The sequence below is a fragment of the Planococcus citri genome, chromosome 3, assembly GCF_950023065.1.
Source record: "Planococcus citri chromosome 3, ihPlaCitr1.1, whole genome shotgun sequence".
Taxonomy (NCBI): domain Eukaryota; kingdom Metazoa; phylum Arthropoda; class Insecta; order Hemiptera; family Pseudococcidae; genus Planococcus; species Planococcus citri.
The window spans coordinates 78,323,037-78,343,465 of NC_088679.1; the positions used below are offsets into that span (position 1 = coordinate 78,323,037).

General features: G+C 32.2%; 1 protein-coding gene across 1 annotated transcript in view; it reads left to right on the plus strand.

The window, feature by feature from the left end:
* The window catches only part of LOC135839489 (long-chain fatty acid transport protein 1-like), a 67,512-nt gene extending 54,084 nt beyond the window's left edge, over positions 1 to 13,428 (plus strand). Inside the window, exons 4-13 of the mRNA XM_065355541.1 lie at positions 4,466 to 4,703; positions 4,799 to 5,036; positions 5,162 to 5,363; positions 5,480 to 5,672; positions 7,191 to 7,334; positions 7,438 to 7,575; positions 7,715 to 7,781; positions 7,869 to 7,959; positions 11,424 to 11,577; positions 11,695 to 13,428. Of these exons, the coding sequence (XP_065211613.1) occupies positions 4,466 to 4,703; positions 4,799 to 5,036; positions 5,162 to 5,363; positions 5,480 to 5,672; positions 7,191 to 7,334; positions 7,438 to 7,575; positions 7,715 to 7,781; positions 7,869 to 7,959; positions 11,424 to 11,577; positions 11,695 to 11,849 (1,620 nt within the window). The 3' untranslated portion in view covers positions 11,850 to 13,428. The remainder of the gene's footprint in view (positions 1 to 4,465; positions 4,704 to 4,798; positions 5,037 to 5,161; positions 5,364 to 5,479; positions 5,673 to 7,190; positions 7,335 to 7,437; positions 7,576 to 7,714; positions 7,782 to 7,868; positions 7,960 to 11,423; positions 11,578 to 11,694) is intronic.
* The last annotated feature ends 7,001 nt before the right edge of the window (positions 13,429 to 20,429 follow it).

Sequence of the window (20,429 nt, forward strand, 5' to 3'; positions counted from 1 at the left end):
TTTTTTACAATTTTTCTTTCTCGCTGTACCGATTTCAAATTTTCAAAAACCATTTTAAAATTCATATTGAGAAAAAGTATTGAAATCTTATTTTAAAACCAACCCTAAGCATTGAAGAATGCACGATTTTAGGAAGTTCAGTTTACAATTTTTTGATGGGTACTTTTTGTCAACAGGGTCATTCCATGTCAACTCAACCAACGTTTTTGAGTCATGTCTTTCGATTTCGCTCAATTTTTTTTACAGTATATACCCATCCAGTAAGTAAGAACCCCGCAATTAGTTTGGTCCCAGCCCCCTCAGTGGGCGAGGGGGGGCTTCCATTAGTTTCATTATTTTCACATTGTCTCGAGTACTCGACTTTGGCAGGCCATTCCTCCAAAACTATGATACTTTGATCAAAACTGATTTCACAGTTCGAAAGAGAATTGCATTTAGAACTTTTTAAGCGTTTTGAAATTTTCAAAAGTTGAAAGTTAAACTTTCGAATTGAAAATTCAAATTTCAAAATGGCGCTATAAATGGGAGCTACCGTTTAAAATTCTGAAAAAATTTCCATAGATGCATCTTTTGATGCTTTTTCGAAATATTTCAGTTTCGAGATGGGATCTATTGACAGATAGAGAGGGAGTATCCCCACCACCAATTTTGGGCAAAACTTTCGAAAAAAAATCTGGGGCATGTGATGTATCGAATTGTATGTTTTTGGTAAAGCTGAACACGAATATGACGTTAGATTTTTGATTGGACCCCATCCACGACCACCAGCACCTCCCCAAATGGGGTAAAAGTTCAAAATATGGGTTTTTTCGTGCGACACATCAAATAGTATGTTTTTGGTGACGCTGAATACGAATACGACGTTAGATTTTTGATCGGACCCATCCACGGCCCCCAACAATTTTTTTGGACTTTTACCTATTAGGGGAGGTTCTGGGGGCCATAGGTGAGGTCGATTCAAAAAACTATGGCTATATTCGTGTTCAGCGATATCGAAAACATACTACATATTTCATGTGTCACACGAATATAGTCCTTTTTTGGGGGAGTTACGACCTTTGGGGAGGTGCTGGGGACCGTGGATGGGTCCAATCAAAAATCTGACGTCATATTCGTGTTCAGCGTCACCAAAAACATAGAATTCGATATATCACATGCCCCAGATTTTCTTTCGAAAGTTTCACCCAAAATTGGGGGTGGGGGTACTCCCCCTTCCATCAAGAGATCCCATCTCGAAACTTGAATATTTCGAAAAAGCATCAAAAGTTACATTTATAGAAATTTTTTCAAAATTTTAAATGGTAGCCCCACTTACAGCGCCATTTTGAATTTTGAACTTTCAATTGAAAGTTCAACTTTCAACTTTTGAAAATTTCAAAATGCTTAAAAAGTTCTAAATGCAATTCTCTTTCGAACTGTGAAATCAGTTTTGATCAAAGTATCATAGTTGTGGAGGAATGGGCTGCCAAAGTTGAGTACTCGAGACAATGTGAAAATAATGGAAGCCCCCCCACCCTCCCCCTGAGGGGGCTGGGACCAAACTAATTGTGGGGTTCTCACTTACTGGATGGGTATATATTGTAAAAAAAAATTTTGAGCGAAATTGAAAGACATGACTTTCAAAATCGCCTTTTTTTGGTTGAGTTGACATGGAATGACCCAACAGAAAAAAAAAATGAAAAGCTAATAAACTTGAGACGTGAGAAAAAGATTTCAAATTTTGATTAGAGTGTTTAAAATGAAAAAAAATTTCAAAAATTTGTAAATAAATAGAAATTTATGAGTTGTTGTTGATGAATTACATTTTTAAACTGCCAGTTTTTCAAAATTAGTAGGTCCGTACTGTTGTTATTACCCAAAATTTGTAATTTTTCTGTGTTTGTTATTGTGGAGACACCTTTACTTGTCATATTCAGCAAAACTGAAAATTGAGAGCTTTCGAATGAACCTTTTGCCTTTTGTGAAACATTTTTTCAAAAATTTCTTCTCGTTTTGTTCTGTATACTTTTTTTTAGAAAATTGTTGGAAATTTAATTTTTTTTCAACCAGGTGTAAGGTAATCAATCAATTTTTTGCTCTTTTTTGACTTGAACCTAAAAAATTAGGGAAAATGCATCTTAATTTTGCCAATACTCAAGTACTGTGCATTTTGGGAATTTTCTTTAGATAGGTACCTAGCTAAATACTCATTTATGAAACAATAAAATAAAATGTGTAAGAAGAAGAGGACTTTTAGTTTTTTTTTTTTTAGGAAGATAGGTATCAAAGTTGAGAAATTGTTAAGCCGGTATTTTTTGAATTTTTTTTTTTTTACATTTTCGTCTCCCGTCCCCCCTCTAACCCACCACCCTTCTCTCCCTCATCTTCCTATCCTTCTTTTCTATAATCCTTTGAAATTCTACAATCTTGTGGACTATTTTGTTTTTTTTTCAACGAACTGGTATCGAACTTTTGGAATCAAATTTGCCATTTTCAATTAAACATGAGCTTACTAGCAAGATTTTGAATACCTACATACGTTCGTTTGTTTTGTAATTTTTTCCATGTTATGAAGATCGTGTAGTACTTTGGGAAGCCACGACAATTTGATTTTATAGAGCAATTGATGAGACTTCTAGTCGAATATCTCAAGAATAATTTTTGTAGCACTTCTCAAGTTTCAAAAAAAAAAAAAATGAAAATGGTGAAGTTGGAATTTTTTAATTTTGGGGGAAAAATTGAACACAGCTGAATCGAAAAAGCATGAAAAAATACACCAAAACAAGAGCCAAAATTTTGGCTATTGAAGAGTGCATTTTTCAATTTTTGGTGAATTTTTGAAAATCAAAGGACCAAAAATATGGAAAAATCGAAATTTCAGAAAATTTGGGCTAGAAATCAAAAATTTGGTGTGTGTGGACAATTTTTATGGCACTTTTTGAAAATATGGAATTTTTAAAGTATGACTGGAGGCTTCAGAGTAGCTTGAAACCACATTCAATCGGCTTATAGTCAGCTTTCTTACTTTATTGGGTAACATTTTGCGGAAATTTCAACTTTCAAAACTTCAGAATTGCTCTAAATGGTTAGAAATAGTCTTCAATGGGCTCAAAGAGTCAAGAAAAAGGTGCATACTGAATTTAAGCTTTCTGGGTCAATTTGATGAAATTTTGATTTTTCTCCATTTTTGGTCCTAATAGATACATAATTTGATTTTTGGAAATTCCCCTGTAAACGAAAAATGCACTCAAGGTCCAAAAATTTTAGCTCGTGACATATTTTTGCTTGCTTTTTCGATTTTGCTTTCTCCGTTCAAACACTTTTCTGTATTATGTAGGATCTTTTTTTTGAGATTAAAAAAAAATTTCGAGTAGTCAAAAATGTGATGACATACTCGTAGAGTATATTTGATTATTTTAAATAAAGAATGAAATTCGTGAATATTTTTGAAAGCGTTTTGTTCATTTTTTAGGGTGAAGGTAATTTCTGAAATAAATGCAATTTTTTTGAGCTGTATGTGAAAATTTTGCAGGCGAGGTGACTTCCCTGTGTGGTCAATTGCCCCTTTTTCCATTTGATAAAAGTTGTCTGTTTTCGGTTAATTATCATAGGTGGATACTTTGAATTTTAATCAAATTTTCTGATTTTATCATCGAAATACATAAATTGAAAAAAATTGAGAGCCAACCATATTGAGTTTTTTTTCTCGAAATTTTGAGGAATCCAAAATAATAATGAAATGGATTCGATCTTCTGATCTTCGTTTTTACTGATTTCATTGGATGGCTAAAAATTGTTTTGTGTTCAACAATTTCAAAATTTAAAAAAAGTGAAAAATCGTTCTCAAAAGTCAAATCAAATTCCGGGAAAAAATTGGAAAAAATCAAAATTTTATTCAGAATGACTTGAAAAGCTGAAATTTGGTCAGTATCCTATTTTTCTTGACACTCCAAGTCGATTGGAAATGTTTTGAACCGTCTTCAGCAGTTCTGAAGCTTCCAGCAGATTTTTAAAAATTGAAATTTCCACGAAATTTTACTCAATGAGTTTAGCAAACTGAAACCTACTTTATACCCTAATTTCAACTTACTGAGTCGTTTGGAGGTGGTTTCGAGCGGTTCTGGAGCCTCCAGCTGTATTTGAGAAATTCCTGATTTTGAAAAAAATCCCTGCTTGTGAAAAGGATTGTTTTTCATCAAATCTCAGAACCAGTTTTCAGCTCTCGACCTTCTAGAAAAGCTCCAAAATAAGGGGAAAAAATTGAAGTTTAATTCCTAGACTTGAGAAGAATGACTGCAAAATAGATAATTCATATTTGAGAATTTGATTTTGCACGAGGAGATCATTTCTAATACTCTTGCTGAACAATGACTGTTACAAAATGCACTTCGTGGTTCTACCAATTTCTCAACTGCGATCAATTCATACATTTATCTCGTGACTGGCGCATAAATTTTATATCTTCATCTTAATTTTTTGTTTACAGATCGAAGAATACAGTAATAAAGTAGCCAACGCTTTCAAAAATGCTGGCATCCGTAAAGGCGACGCTGTCGCTTTGATGATGAACAACAAACCAGAATTCGTTTGCATTTGGTTAGGTTTATCAAAAATCGGAGCTGTGACTGCCCTCATTAATCACAATCTTCGTAAAACGTCTTTGGCACACTGCGTCAACATCGCTAATTGTACAGCTTTCATTTTCGAATTAGAATTATTAGATTGTGAGTACCTCTTACCTCTTTTCCTCATTCCCTAACACTAGTAAATACTTTTTTCAATTCTAATATGATTTTTGTTATCGAATATTTTCGAATAGCTGTCAAAGAAATAAAAGACGAGTTACAAGGATCAGTGAAACTGTTCTGTTGGACGGCCAACGACGAGAAAATCCCTTCGAATGAGACTTGGGCTTCTTCATTCTCGACAGCCATTTCGGAAGTTTCACCTACGCCTCCAGTTCTACAAGAAAAGGTCGGATTCCACGACAAACTCGTGTATATTTACACCTCCGGAACTACCGGTTTACCCAAAGCTGCCGTTGTTACGCATTCTAGGTGAGTTGACTTCGGAACTATTATTACACATACGTATTAGGTACTCTAAAAATGTATTAAAATTAATTATTGCAAATGGAACGAAGAGGCCTTGGATTTTTCATTTTGTTATTTTTCTGTTTCAGGTATTTATTTTTAGCTGGTGCTATTCGATATCAGCTGTGTTTTAGTAACGACGATAGATTCTATACGCCTTTACCATTGTACCATACCGCCGGAGGGGCCATGTCTATCGGTCAAGCTGTGCTTTATGGCTCGTGTGTCGTAATACGTAAAAAATTCTCAGCTTCGGCTTATTTCCCTGATATTGTTAAGTATAATTGTACGGTAAGTGTCACGTCATCGATATTCAACCTTTCACTTTTTACTTTTGATAATGAAAGGCGTATAATTTTTTTAAATTGTTGAACGGATTATTGAAAATTTTCGATTTTTGATCACAGGTCGCTCAATATATCGGAGAAATGTGCCGGTATATTCTTTCAACGCCTCCGAAACCTGAAGATAAAGCGCACAAATTGAAAGTGATTTTTGGTAATGGTCTAAGGCCGCAGATTTGGAAAGAATTTGTCGAAAGGTTCAATATTCCAAGAGTGGGCGAATTTTACGGCGCTACCGAAGGAAATGCCAATATCGGTGAGTAAAATTGAATCATTCTTTAAAAATTCATTTGTCATAATTCGAAAAAAGAATTATTAGAATTCAACGTTAAAAAATTAATTTGAAATCGCCACAAAAAACTAAATCACTTGGCAAAAATTTATTCTAAAGATCTCCACTTAAATTTATTGAAAATTACAACAAAAAAATTTCATTTGAAATGCTTATAAGAAGTTCCAAACTGAATCATCATTGAACTATTTTTATTCTAAATCATGACAAAAAATTCACTTGAAAGTAGGTATTCTAAAAAAAATTCATTTGTCATCACTCAGAAAAAATTAACTTGAATTTCAACTCACAAAAATCATTTTCAAGTCCCCACAAAAAATGCTAAGCTGAATTTTCAAAAAATGAAACTCTAAATCATTAGGTGAAAATTTATTTTAAAAATCACAAAAAAATGTATTGAAAGTTGCTAAAAAAAAAAAAAATTGAAATAATTAAAACCAGTTCCAAACTAAATCATTGAACAATTAATCTAAATCACTACAATTATTCACTTGAAATCATTCAGAAAAAAATTATTTCATCACAGACTTGAAAAAAAATTATTAGAATGTAACGTTTAAATAACACAAAAAAATCATTTATCACTCAAAACAAAAATTTTTTTTCAAATATTAGATAGGTACCAAAAGAATGTATTAAAAATGAATAGTAAATCTATTTGAAATTTTGAAATAATCAAAAAAAGTTCCAAACTAAATCATCATTGAACAATTTACAATTCATTCTAAATCACCACGAAAAGTCACTTGAAATCATTCCCAAAAAAATTATATGTCATCACTTGAAACAACTTAATTACAATTCAACACTAAAAAAATTACTAAAAATTCACTGTCATTCAAAAATAAATTCACTTGTCAATACCCAAAAAAAATTCGAATTTATCTCTAAAAAATCAATTTGAAGTCACCACGAAAAACATCGAAAAGCTTATTCTAAACTAGCACAAAAAATTCATTTGAAATCATTCTGAAAAAATTCATTTTCCATCACTCGAAATTAATTCATGAGATTTCAACAAAATCATTAAACATAATTTTTTTTTATTTTAATTATTTTTTTTATTCAAATTTCAAATCACATTGAAAAATATTTCAATGTGATTTGAAATTTGAAATCATTCTGAAAAAATTCATTTTCCATCACTCGAAATTAATTCATGAGAATTCAACGAAATCATTAAACAATTTACTTATTGTAATTTTTTTTTTAATTTTAATTATTTTTTTGATTCAAATTTCAAATCACATTGAAATATTTTTTAATGATAAATAAATTGTTTCTTGAAAAGATTGTTCAATTTTGAATTTAAATTCTACTTGTTTTAATTTTTGTAAGTTGAATGTATCATCGAACCTTTTTTTTTTAATTTTTTCATCAAATAAATACATTCGAGTATACCTTGCGAATTGATAAAATTAATTATTATCAACTATTGACTCAGACTATTTATTTTCCCTGTGTTTATTTTGTTTTCAACAGTCAACACGGATAATACCGTGGGAGCTATCGGTTTCGTTTCACAAATACTTCCATCCGTGTATCCTATTTCAATTATCAAAGTAAACCCAGAAACTGGCGAACCTGTTAGAAACAGCAAAGGATTATGTATTCGTTGCCAACCTGGTAAATATTCGCAATATTCGGGTCATATAACGTTGCATAACAACACGTGGGATTATCAATTTGTAAATTTCTCATGTATTTTTTTTTTTTTTTTTTGGTACAGGCGAACAAGGTGTTTTTATTGGTAAAATTATTTCATCGAATCCAGCTCGAGCATTTTTGGGCTACGTTAATAAAAAAGACTCGGAGAAGAAAGTCGTTACCGATGTATTTGAAAAAGGAGACTCTGCTTTTCTATCTGGTAATTTTACCGTTTTATTATTTCAGCCTCGAATTAAATTAGTAGTACAATACGTGTTACCATCGTCGTACCTTACCTCTAGACCTACTCTACCGAGTTTATTATTATTTATATCTTTTATTTAATTTTTTTCGTTTAGGCGATATCGTAGTCAGCGACGAATTCGGATATTTATACTTCAAAGATAGAACCGGCGATACGTTTAGGTAACTGGGTGATTTTTTTCAACCTGTCTCGAAATAGTGGTTTCGAAGGTTTTATTAATTTTTTCCCGACGTTTTGTTTTGTTCTAGGTGGAAAGGAGAAAATGTATCTACATCCGAGGTTGAAGCTATTGTTAGCAATGTTGCCGAATATAGAGATTGCGTTGTTTATGGTGTCGAGGTAAATACAAGTCGAGTATTTGTACGAATTGGTGTATTTTTTTTACTATTTCGATGTATTTCGAGCGAGCTGTTCTTCGGTTTGAATTTAGACTGGTTTAAATTTTGAATTCATACGTTCGACTCACAAAAGAGATACCCATTCCTATCTGGCTGGAAAATTTTCAAACCAGACGAAGCTGAATCGAACAAACGTGCTAAAATGCACTTTTTGATTTTTGGTGAATTTCTGAAGATTATTGAGCCGGTGTTTTAATTTTTCTTTCTTCCCATGCTCTTCCCCTCCCCCTCCTCTTTCCTATGAAATATTCTTTTGATGTTTTGTTTAACAAAAAGTTGTATTTTCAAAATGAACATATTCTATAACCCTTAAAACCAAAATTTGAGTTGTAAAAAAATTCATTCTTCAATTTTTGAGAAATTATTAATATTTTAAAAAAATTGAAAATGATTCATTTCTTTGAAAAAATTTATTTTCAATGAGACATCGAACTTTCAAATGGAGTTTTCATTTGTATTTGCAGTAAGATTTCGAATGCTTTCATTATCAGAGATTTTCAGTCTCGAACACTTAAAATATGATTTTTAGCATTTTTCAAAAAAAAAAAAAAAAAAAAAAAAATGAAAATTTCACTAAATGAACTTGGAAAGCTGAGCTTTGGTATGTAGGTATACTGTTTTCGATTCTCTCTTGAATCGTTTGGAAACTGATTCGAAACGATTTCAGCAGTTCTGGAGCCTCCAGCAGAGTTTTGCAAGGTTGAAGTTTCCACAAAATTTTACCAATGAAGTTTGAAAGTTGAAATCTACTATTTTATACCCCAATTTCAATTATTTATGACAATTATAGATGATTTTAAGCCATTGTGGAGCCTTCAAACACATTTTAGAAATTCCAGATTTTCAAAAAGTGTCCTAAAAAATTGTTCAATTTTGGAAAAATTGTGTGTAATTGGTTAAGTGGATCTCCAGCAAGCACCAATCACGTTTATACGCGATGAAGTCAATTTCGACGGTTTTTAGAGCTCTTTTTGAAAACCTGAAATTTCCAGAATACCGCTGGAGGCCGCAGAATGGCTTGAAAACTACCTCCAATCAACTCAAAATGTTGAAATTAGAGTATAAAGTGAATTTTAGTTTTCATTTTTGGGAAATTTCAAATATCAAAAATTTACTGGAGGCTCAAGAATTGCTGAAATTGGTTCGAAACCGTTTCTAATTGATTCAGGGGGTCGGAAAAACAGTACATAGCAAATTTAAGCTTTTTACTCGTAGATGAATTTTCCAAAAAAATTTATCATTTATTTTTTGGGTCGATTTATAAAAATTTACCAAAATTGAAAAATTTACTTCAGCACTTGAAATTTTGGCTGATGTTGTGTTGTTGAATATTCTCTCAATTTACAGTTCAGAAATTTTTCTTTGCCTTGCAATACATTTTTTTCAGCTTTTTACGAATGAGAAAAACATTTTAAACGAAATTTGTAGTGAACAAAAAATGAACTTGGGAACATGATATTTTCATTCTGTTTTTGAATTGAAAAAATGGTTGTCTTTTTTGAATTTGAGAAGGTTTTTTTAAAAAATCGATTGAGCAGCTTCAACTTTTAGAATATTTTTTGTGGTTATATTGAAACTTTTCCAGGGTATTGAGGCCATTTTCCAAATTTTTCGTTTTTTTGAAGAAGTAGCCCAAAAATATATTTTCGTCTATCTTACAAGGAAACCTCTTGAGGTGTCCGCCTCCTATTTGAACGGAACCGCAATTTTTGGAAAGAACATGTTCTAAAACCCCCAAATCCAAATTTTCAGCTGCCCAAGTTCATTTTTCGAATTTTGGCGAATTTTTGAAAATTCAAAATTGACTGTTTTTAGCGATTTATGCTTTTTTTAAAAAAGTACGTACTTGACCAATAAAAATGGTCAAAATAGGTCCCAAAACTAATATTAATTCCCCAAATCCAAATTTCACCATTTCCAGACATTCTGGAGCCTCCAGCACTATTTTTCTATTTCTCCAGAATTTTGAATTTGCTCCAGAAGGCGTGAATATGCAATTGGGCAACTCAAATGTGGGTAAACTCGTTAAACAGATCGAGTATAACACACAACTCGATTTTTAGCTGCCCAATTGCATATTCACGCCTTCTGGAGCAAATTCGAAGTTCTGGAGAAATTTAAAAATCGCGCTGGAGGCTCCAGATCGGTGGGAAATGGCGGAATTCGGTCTCGGGAGGTCAGTTGTGGACGAAATACAGCGATTCGCGCAAATTTCAAAAATTTCTTCGCAAATGGAAAACTTTTGATTTTTTTGGATTTTTTATTTGAAAAAAACTGGTCAAAAAACCACTCTTGAGGTGTCCCTCCCAAAACCGACTCAAATGTGGATAAACTTGTTAAAACAGATCGAGTATAACACACAACTCGATTTTTAGCTGCCGAACTTCATATTCACGCCTTCTGGAGCAAATTCAAAATTCTGGAGAAATTGAAAAATGGTGCTGGAGGCTCCAGAATGTCTGGAAATGGTGAAATTTGGATTTGGGGAATTAATATTAGTTTTGGGACTTATTTTTACCATTTTTATTGGTCAACTACGTACTTTTTAAAAAAAAGCATAAATCGCCAAAAACAGTCAATTTTGAATTTTCAAAAATTCGCCAAAATTCGAAAAATGAACTTGGGCAGCTGAAAATTTGGATTTGGGGGTTTTAGAACATGCTCTTTCCAAAAATCGGTGGCGGACACCTCAAGAGGTTCCCTTGTTAGTTTTCATCACTGGAAATTGAGCTTGGAAGGCATAGAAAGTTAGCATTAAAAAAATTGAAAATTTTCTAAAATAATTTAAAATCTATTTTGGCCAAGAAATAAAATTCTAAAAATTCCTCTTTGCTCCTCCTCCTCCTCCTCCAACTCCTTCCCACTCCGGCCAAAAAATATTTCATTATTCAGCGTGGGGGAAAAAGGTAATATTCTCCAAATTTCTTGAAATGATGAAAATTTATCAAAGTTGAGAAAATTTTCAAAATTGAAAATTTATTGTTGAAAATATTTTGTTGGCTAAAAAAATTAAACGAATAATCTTCCTATACCTTACAAGTGAAAAGAAGCGGAGGGGGGGTAAAGTATTTTAAAATTTGTAGATATTGCTTATTTTATTAATTTTCAAACATTTTACCATATCAAAAGTAGGGCCACCTTGATCCATAGGTACAGGGTGTCCAAAAAATTGAAAAGTATGCTGACAATTAAAATTGATCGGATGAATTTTTGTATAATTGGCGAATTGAAGGACCACATGTAAATTTTGAAAATGAAATGATCTCAATCAAAAGAAAAAAATCTCAATGGAAAATATAATTTAATAATGAATAAAACCTTTTGAATATTTTCTATTTTGCGCTCCTGCTTTTTCCATTTTGAAAATAATACATCTGAGATATTAATCATTTCTTTTTATTTCAGATTCCTGGTACCGAAGGACGTGCTGGTATGGCAGCAATTCTAGATGAAAATAATACTTTAGATTTAACCACATTAGTGGATGGATTAAAGAAAAATCTTCCTAGTTACGCTATTCCTTTGTTCGTGCGTATTTTGAGCCACGTTGAAATGACAGGTGAGATAGATATTCTAATTTTTTTTCAACACGAAATTAAAATTATTGAAAAGTTGATCAACATTATTTTTCATCAATTCATACGATAAATTTTTCAAATATTCATCTTCATTTCAGGAACGTACAAAATGAAGAAAATTGATTTACAAAAAGAAGGCTTCAATCCGGAACTGACGACGGATAAAATTTACTTTTTGAATATAAACAGACAATTCGAACTCTTAACTCCGGTAACGTACGCGGATATCTTAGCAGAAAAAATACGTTTCTGAAACGCCAAAGTTTGACTGATGAATTTTTGATTTTCTTTCTGTTTTCTCTCTGTATTCTTAATCTTTTCATATTTTTGTTATTTCGGATAATTTTTTCCATTGTGATATTTGTAAAATTAAAAAAAAAAAGATGTATGTACTCAGAAATTTTCCAATAATGATGTTTTACGAATACGTATAGGGGGATTCTGTTTGTATTTTTTTCCTCTGTTCGGTTTTTTGTTTTAATTTCTCGCTTTTTTTTATTTTAATTTTTCTTTTCTGTACTTTTTTTTGTATTTTAAAAATTTTTATCCGAGCAACATCAATTATGTTTATCGAGCAAAAGTTGCCAAGTGTATTGAATTTTTAGTTTTATTCTTTCGATGAGAGGATGAAAAAAAAACATGATCAATACAGACTGACGTTGTGTGTTTTTGTTTACCTATTTATGTACGATTGTGTTGAGTATTCGGCCCAGAAAGTTGTTTTGTCGATTATGTACTTACCTATTATGTCTACTAGGATAAGTGATGGATGTTGAATTTTCTGTAAAATGTGCTAGACTGATCAAACTGAGCTTAATTTCTTTTTTACTGGATGATCTTTTTGCTTCCTGATGTGTGTTTTTTTTTCTATGTACTGAGAGTTATTCGAGGCTTTGTGAATGAGATCTATACCAGTAGGTACCTGTGATTCACCCTATAAGTGGTGAGGCTGTGAGGCAGAACAGTTTCTTCGATCGAATTTTTTATTCAAATTCCATTGTGTACGTATTTATTTCGCTTTCGATGATGATAATATTGTATCGTTAACACCTTGTACATACGTGATATTTATTTTAATATTCAACGTGTATCGAGCACCATCGATTTTGAATTAGATAATTTTTTAAAATGGGATTTATGAGGTGTATTTTTTTTTCTTTTTAAAGTTAGGGTTACACATTTTAGGTATTTAAGTTAGGTATGGTAAGTATTACGATATTTTGTATCGAGTGAGGATATTTTAAGATACATGAGAATGTAGGCAACGAGTCTATAGAGGCCATTTTCGTTTATACTTATGTATTATGTTTATCTTAGGTACGTATTGATTACGTAGAAATTTCAACGACAACGAATGGTTCAATTTTTTTGAATAATTTCAATGATGTTACTTTAAGTATACCTAGATGGATAGATATGTTTGTTATCCATCAGAAAATGTGCGCACTCACACATCTACATCCGATCTATTTGTACATAATATGTATGTAATCTTCGTTTGTGAACCTGCATATACCTTTACCTACCTTAATACCTACAAGTATTTATATTTTAGCATTATTACCATTAATGAATCTTACCATTTTACTTTACTATACGAACAACCAGTATACGAAGGTATAAAGGTGTACCCAATTCTGACATAATGTCACTGTCGATTATTATTATTATTATTGTTACGTTTATTCATCGTTATATGTACCTATTCGTCTTTATTGTACAGTCGTATGTTGGTGTGTTTCGCTTTCGTTTCCATTCGAACGAATTTGTTACGAATAATTTGTGCATGTATTTATTTAAAGAAAAGAAAAAGGTATTTGTTCTGTTTCGAAGTTTTGTTTTTATTTCGATTGTTGATTTTTAAGATACTAGGGAACTTCTGGGGAAAGAACATAGCCTGAAATCCTAAAAACTGGAGGCTTCGGTGTAGTTTTTAATATTTCCAGAAGATGTGAGAATTACTTGGACAGCTGAAAATCGAGTTCTGATTTATTCTCGATCGGTTTATCGAGTATATTCATAATTGAGGAAATTTCCAGGGTTTACCTGAGCCCTGAAGTGTTGGAATAAATCGAGAATGAGCCACACTTGGAGTTTTATACACTCGAGGTAATTTCAACTCGTTCTGGAGAACTTGAAAAATCGAAATGATGACTGGAAGCTCTAAAATAGTGGGAGATGGTGAAATTCAGATGCGAGGGTGGATTTTGGTTGAAAAACTATCGTTCAAGCGATTTTAAATCGTTCTTCTACAAGCAGAAAATTCTGAAAATTTTCATTTTTTCACCTTCTGGAAAAACTAAAAAAAAAAAAAAAAAAAAAAATGGCTGAAAATGGTAGAGTTCGGTTTGAAAGGGTCGAAATTAACTTCGGGACAGATTTTCATCATTTTTACTATCTACCAATGGAAAATGAATGCATTTGAAAAAAAAAGACCACAAATCTTGGAAAATCGACATTTTTTCTGGTTTTAAAAATGGGTAGGTAGGTACATCAAAAATTAAAAATTTGAGTATCAATAAAACTTTGATTATGAGATTTCTGAGACTTTGCTTTTCCTGATTTTATTCGCCTTCAAATCAAAGGCAGACTGCTTGAATAAGGATTTTTTTTTAAAAATTCAATTTGTCCAAATCATTGACTATAAGCTAACATCGAGAAAAACAAAAAGAAAAAATGTTGATGTGTAATAAGTATCTCGTTTCATTCCAAAAATTGCGAAAAATTGTAGCTTTTTTTTGTAACCATTTTTCTATTGGGTCATTCCATATCAATTCGACCAAAAAAAATGCGATTTTGAAAGTTATGTCTTTCGATTTAGCTCAATTTTTTTTACAATATCTACCCACCCAGTAAGTAAGAAACTCTCAATCAGTTTGGTCCCAGCCCCCTCGGGGGGCAGGGGGGCTTCCATTATTTTCATATTGTCTCGAGGTACTCAACTTCAGCAGCGCATTTCTCCAAAACTATGATCTTTTGATCAAAACTGATTTCACAGTTCGAAAGGGTTTTGAATTTTGAACTTTTTAAGCATTTTGAAATTTTCAAAATGGCGCTGTAAGTGGGGAGCTATCATTTAAAATTCTGAAAAAATTTCCATAGACGTACCTTTTGCTGCTTTTTCGAAATATTCAAGTTTCGAGATGGGATCTCTTAATGGAGGGGGAGCACCCCCACCCCCAATTCGGGGCAAAACTTTCGAAAAAAAATCTGGGGCATGTGATATATCGAATTGTATGTTTTTGGTAACGCTGAACACGAATACGACGTTAAATTTTTGATTGGACCCTATCCACGGCCCCCAGCACCTCCCCAAATGGGGTAAATGTTCAAAATAGGGGTTTTTTCGTGCGACACATGAAATAGTACATTTTTGGTGGCGCTGAACACGAATATGACGTCCGATTTTTGATTGGACCCCATCCACGGCCCCCAACAATTTTTTTTCGGACTTTTACCTATTGGGGGAGGTTCTGGGGGCCATGGGTGAGGTCGATTTGAAAAACGATGGCTATATTCGTGTTCAGCGATATCGAAAACATACTATTTCATGTGTCACACAAATGTAACAATTTTTTTAGGTTGCCCCCCCTTGCGGAGGTTCGTGGGCCGTGGATGAGTCCTATCAAAAATCTGACGTCATATTCGTATTCAGCGTCACCAATAAAAACCTACTATTCGATGTGTCGCACGAAAAAAACCCTATATTGAACTTTTACCCCTTTTGGGGAGGTGCTGGGGGCCGTGGATAGGGTCTAATCAAAAATCTAACGTCATATTCGTGTTCAGCGTTACCAAAAACATACAATTCGATATATCACATGCTCCAGATTTTTTTTCAAAAGTTTTGCCCCAAATTGGGGGTAGGGGTGCTCCCCCTCCATTAGGAGATCCCATCTCGAAACTTAAATATTTCGAAAAAAAACACCAAAAGGTACATCTATAGAAGTTTTTTCAGAATTTTAAATGGTAGCTCCCACTCACAGCGCCATTTTGAAATTTAAACTTACAATTTGAAAGTTCAACTTTGAAATTTTGAAAATTTCAAAATGCTTGAAGGGCTCAAAATTTAATACCCTTTCGAACTGTGAAATTAGTTTTGATCAAAGTATCATAGTTTTGGAGGAATGGGCTGCTGAAGTTGAATACCTCGAGACAATATGAAAATAATGGAAGCCCCTCCCCACCCGCCCCTCGAGGGGGCTGGGACCAAACTGATTGCGGGTTTCTTACTTACTAGGTGGGTAGATAATGTAAAAAATAAATCGAGCGAAATCGAAAGACATGACTCAAAAACGTTGGTCGAATTGACATGGAATGACCCAAAGTCTCGCTCTTCTGCCAGTGCCAGAAACTGGCAAAAGTTCATTTTAATAAAATTTTCCGTCTCGCTTTTGGCTTTAAATTGCAAAATAGGTAGACTCAGTTTTTTGCCAATTAATTGCCAAAACGATTTGCTTTTCGTCAAAAAATGCCAACAATTTTCAATTTTTGCCAAAGCTTTTGAATGAGCTTCACTTTTTTACTGGAAATAGATGAAAAGTACTACGTTTTGCTAAAACTGATAACACTGCTTAAAATTTTCGTATTTATACCAAAAAGTCATTTTTTTATTTCAAAAATTGCCCAATTCTTGTTGTTTTTTTCTTTCAAAAATTGCTAAAAAAAAATCCCATCTTATTTGAAATTGTTTAAGTCTTGCTTTCGGCTAAAAATTGCCAAGAGTTTCGCATCCATTAATCAAAATTGGCAAAAAGTCTCGGTTTTTGCTGAAAACTGCTTAACAATTATTAACATTACTCATTTTTTGAAGGTAGGTATAAAATGGTTTTCCAATTATTCAAGAAAATTATTACCTATCATTGCTTTCTTCGGAAAATTAATTGAAAATATCTCATGATGGATTTTATTTTGTTCCTATACAAATGTATGTATTCATTTTTTGGAATGAAAAAATCAATAATTTTTTTTTAAATGAAGAGTTTCTCAATTTTCTGGTAAGTAAGAATTTTCAATTTTCTGTTTTTTGGAATAAATTTTTTTTCGAATAATTAAGATGCAAAAATTCATTAGTAGTAGTAGTAGTAGTATTTATTTGTTTTTCATTTATACAACAAGCATAATAACAATTTTAAACAAAGTAATGTACCTACTCGTATGTACTTACGTAGATATCTAGTAATATTAGTTTGTTTAAAAATTAAAATTGTTACAGCTAATCCTGTTTTTCTATTCACTACTCGAATTATGTTGACATTATCTACATATTAATTAGATAATTTAAACATAATTCGAGTACTGAACAGAAAAACAGGATTAGCTGTAACAATTTTTAAACAAAAATAATAAGAAATTATTAAGGAACGATAATTTCAACATAGTTAGAATAACGAATAGAAAAACAGAATTTGTTACAACAATTTTCAAACAAAATATAACTAAATAACATTCATAACAATACATAACAAGAGCACAATACTTTCAACATAATAAATCTGGGATACAGAATATGCTAACCGTAGGTAGACGAAGGAGTAGGTATGAGGTATAGTAACAATATTTATTTGATATCATGTAGTAAGGAATTTATGAAATGAAAAAGAAACTTAATTTTCTACAATTTTGGTACTAATTCATTTTTTCCAGGAGATGCTTTTTTGTCACTCAGAAATTTAACAGGAGAGAAAGAATTATTTTAATAACAGCTGTCAATAAAAAATTGTTAGTTGACAATTTGATAACTGATGTTACACATTTTTCAAAAAACAAAAATCACTACAGCTTATTTTGTATAAAACCTTTTTTCAAAGATTAAAAAACCAATTAATAACCAAATTAAAAAGCCTTCCGAATGCGGGTATCGTTTTCTTCATTCATGTCAGAGTAAAAAATGATCACCAAAAACCAAAAACGCCACTCTTTTGCTACATTGGTTTTTTGTACTTATTTTAATTTTTTCATTACTTATTTACATTCAAATAATGGGAAATTATACAAGGATAGAATGTGTCATTCCTATATTATCCAATGTAAAAAAAAATATATATATTTTACAGTACCCAATAGATACAAACTTTAGGTAGGTACCTACTCATTTCAAATAGGGGAAGTTCCCTAAAACAAGCAAATCACCTGGCACAGCAGCATTTTCCAATTTTATATAGTTACTTTTTGGGAAGATCAAGTTTTTGACTGCAAATACTGACATTGGAGCGAATGAGATTTTGAAATTTGATGTTATCTGAGACGGTGCTTGCTTTTTAATTTCTTGATTGAACCGTGCTTCAGGATTATAAGAACCAAACCAACCACCACCACTCGAGTACCCCATCACTGTGCACCCAACTTCAGATTTATGAATGCCTATACTCTGGTTCAATGTATTATTCTCATTGAGAACCAATGAAAAAACAACCCTTACGTTGATTTCGGTTTCTGTGGTAAAATGTCGTGAGATAGTTGCTAATTCACCCAGCCCAGCTGTAATTTTTTTCTCCAGACATGGAATCTGCTTTTTATGTGATGCAGAAAGTAAAATCTGACCGTTGGCTTGTGCCTCAAGAGACCCATTTGAGAAATCCCAAATAACCGGATTTTCCAACAGAACATAACTACTTTTTGTCAGAGCAGAATGATTAACTACATTACTCACATTACTGATATCAATTTTAGTTTCAATCGTTGCGTTTGCAAGTTTAGTTCTCCATCTGGTCTCATTGTATATTTCACCTATTAAATTCCATCCGTTGGAATGATCTAAACTTATTGCAGGTAGCACTTCTGAGAAAAACAAACCACTACGAATAATCAAAGAAACTTCATAACCAACTGGTAGTGGCTCGGGTAAATTATTTAGGAAAGTTTGCGTTTCACTCAACAAAGCTCGATTTCCGGTCTGAATGAAAAGCTGTAATATATCAACATTAGCTGGAGTTTTCAATACCTTGAAACGAAAATTTTTTGGTTTAAGGGCATCAATGACTGGATTGTGAGTTACATCTAATCTGTTGATAAGGTACTCGACTTGATTTTTAACAAAGTGAACCTTGAATTTCTTTACTGAATTCGACTTTTTCTTCGTCACTCATTCCAATATTTCCAACTTCGAAAGCTCCTTTGGCCATGATAATCTTTACGTCTAATGTGTTGTGTCCTTCAGAAGTAGTAACTGACACTGCAGACAAGGGGACATATGCCATGAGGGTTTTACCTTTTATTGTTATAGGTGAATCACATTCTTGAGGATCAGTTTCATATTTTTCACACTTATGTAGTTCTCCATATTCTATTTTCATTTTTAAGGTGACAGTGTTGCTGTCGTTTTCGAAAGTCAACAATGGGTAACCATATTCTAGGTAGAATTCGATAGTTTCAGTTATCACTTTAGTTTCAGTGTATCGTGTCCACGTTATGTTTGAAGATGCATTGATAATGTTTTTGTATTCTGGGTCACATTTGAGATGTTCATATTGATTTTGTAACATTCTGTTGATGGAGTCTAATCCCATATTGAAAACAATATCCCAGCCATTGGTTACTGTCCCAGAAGAGTACATTGACTTGATGAGAGCTTGTTCTGAAGGTCTACTCTGGATTCGCCTGTGGTGATCAAAAGAAAGGAGTAGGTCAATAAAGAATTCAAATGAAGTTGTAAATTTTTTAAAAATTGAGAAAGTTATGAACTTGTGAAAAGTTTGAGAATTCCACAAAAACTGAAAATCTTGTAGAACCTAAATATAGAAAAATTGGATATTAAAAAAATAAATAGCCTATAAATTTATGGCAAAAAAATAAATAAAATATTGGTGATGTTATGAACTTGAGAAAAAGTTTGAAAAAAATGTCATTTTTAAAGTACATAGATACCTCTATGTAGACATTTAGTCCATCTAAAATAAGGCAAGTTAGTTCTGTTTGTAGCCAATAAAAATTAGGTAAATCAACTTTAACTCACCCGTAATCATCATAAATAAGGTCAGCACGAATTGTGATGCAACTGATGAAATAAATCAGCAGTGAGTATAACCAAAATTTCTTCATCATTTTCAAAAAATCACAAAGAAATGTCAAGATTTTCGTATTTTTACAACAAATGTGAATCTACAAATTAATTCTTTACAATCCACTGTTCATAAATGAAACATTATCGACAGAAAAAGGACACGAAAAAAAAATCAGACTGGAAAATGAGCAAATTGAAGCGAATGCAAGATATTCGTATTCATATTTTATAATATTATTATGCAGTTTAACGAATTTCTCAAACAATTGCACTGCTTGAATGATGAATTTATACAAATATGTGACCACAAAATTATAAAAACCAAGCTTTCAAATTTGTTGGATTCCTCCCAAACAAAAAATACTCGTAGGTGGTCACGCAGTTGGTTATTTTTATATCTAATAGATAGAAAAATAAGTAAGAGCCAAATTTTTGTGCCAGAAACATCGAGGGCTCGTGCACTACTCGCACACTCGCTTCTAACATTGTTCACTCATTTTTTTTTTGGTTCCAAAAATTCAATTTTTTCCCCAACAGTTTTTTTTTTGTGAAAAAAATGAAACTAATCCTCTACAGAAATGAGAAATTTTTTAGTGTTTTTTTCTTTTTTAATTTTGTATGCACCTACTTACTACAAAAAACTGTGCTCAAATTTTTAAAAAAATGAGAATTGAAAAAAATTTTCCAAGAGATTGTTATGGTGCAATCTGCCTCCACCTGCTAGGTGATAGATCTTAGGGTAACCCTTTACGAGATGTGATTTATTGCTATTTAGTAAAGAGGGTTCCAGTAAGGTGGGAAAATATTATAACATAGGGAGTGAATAACACC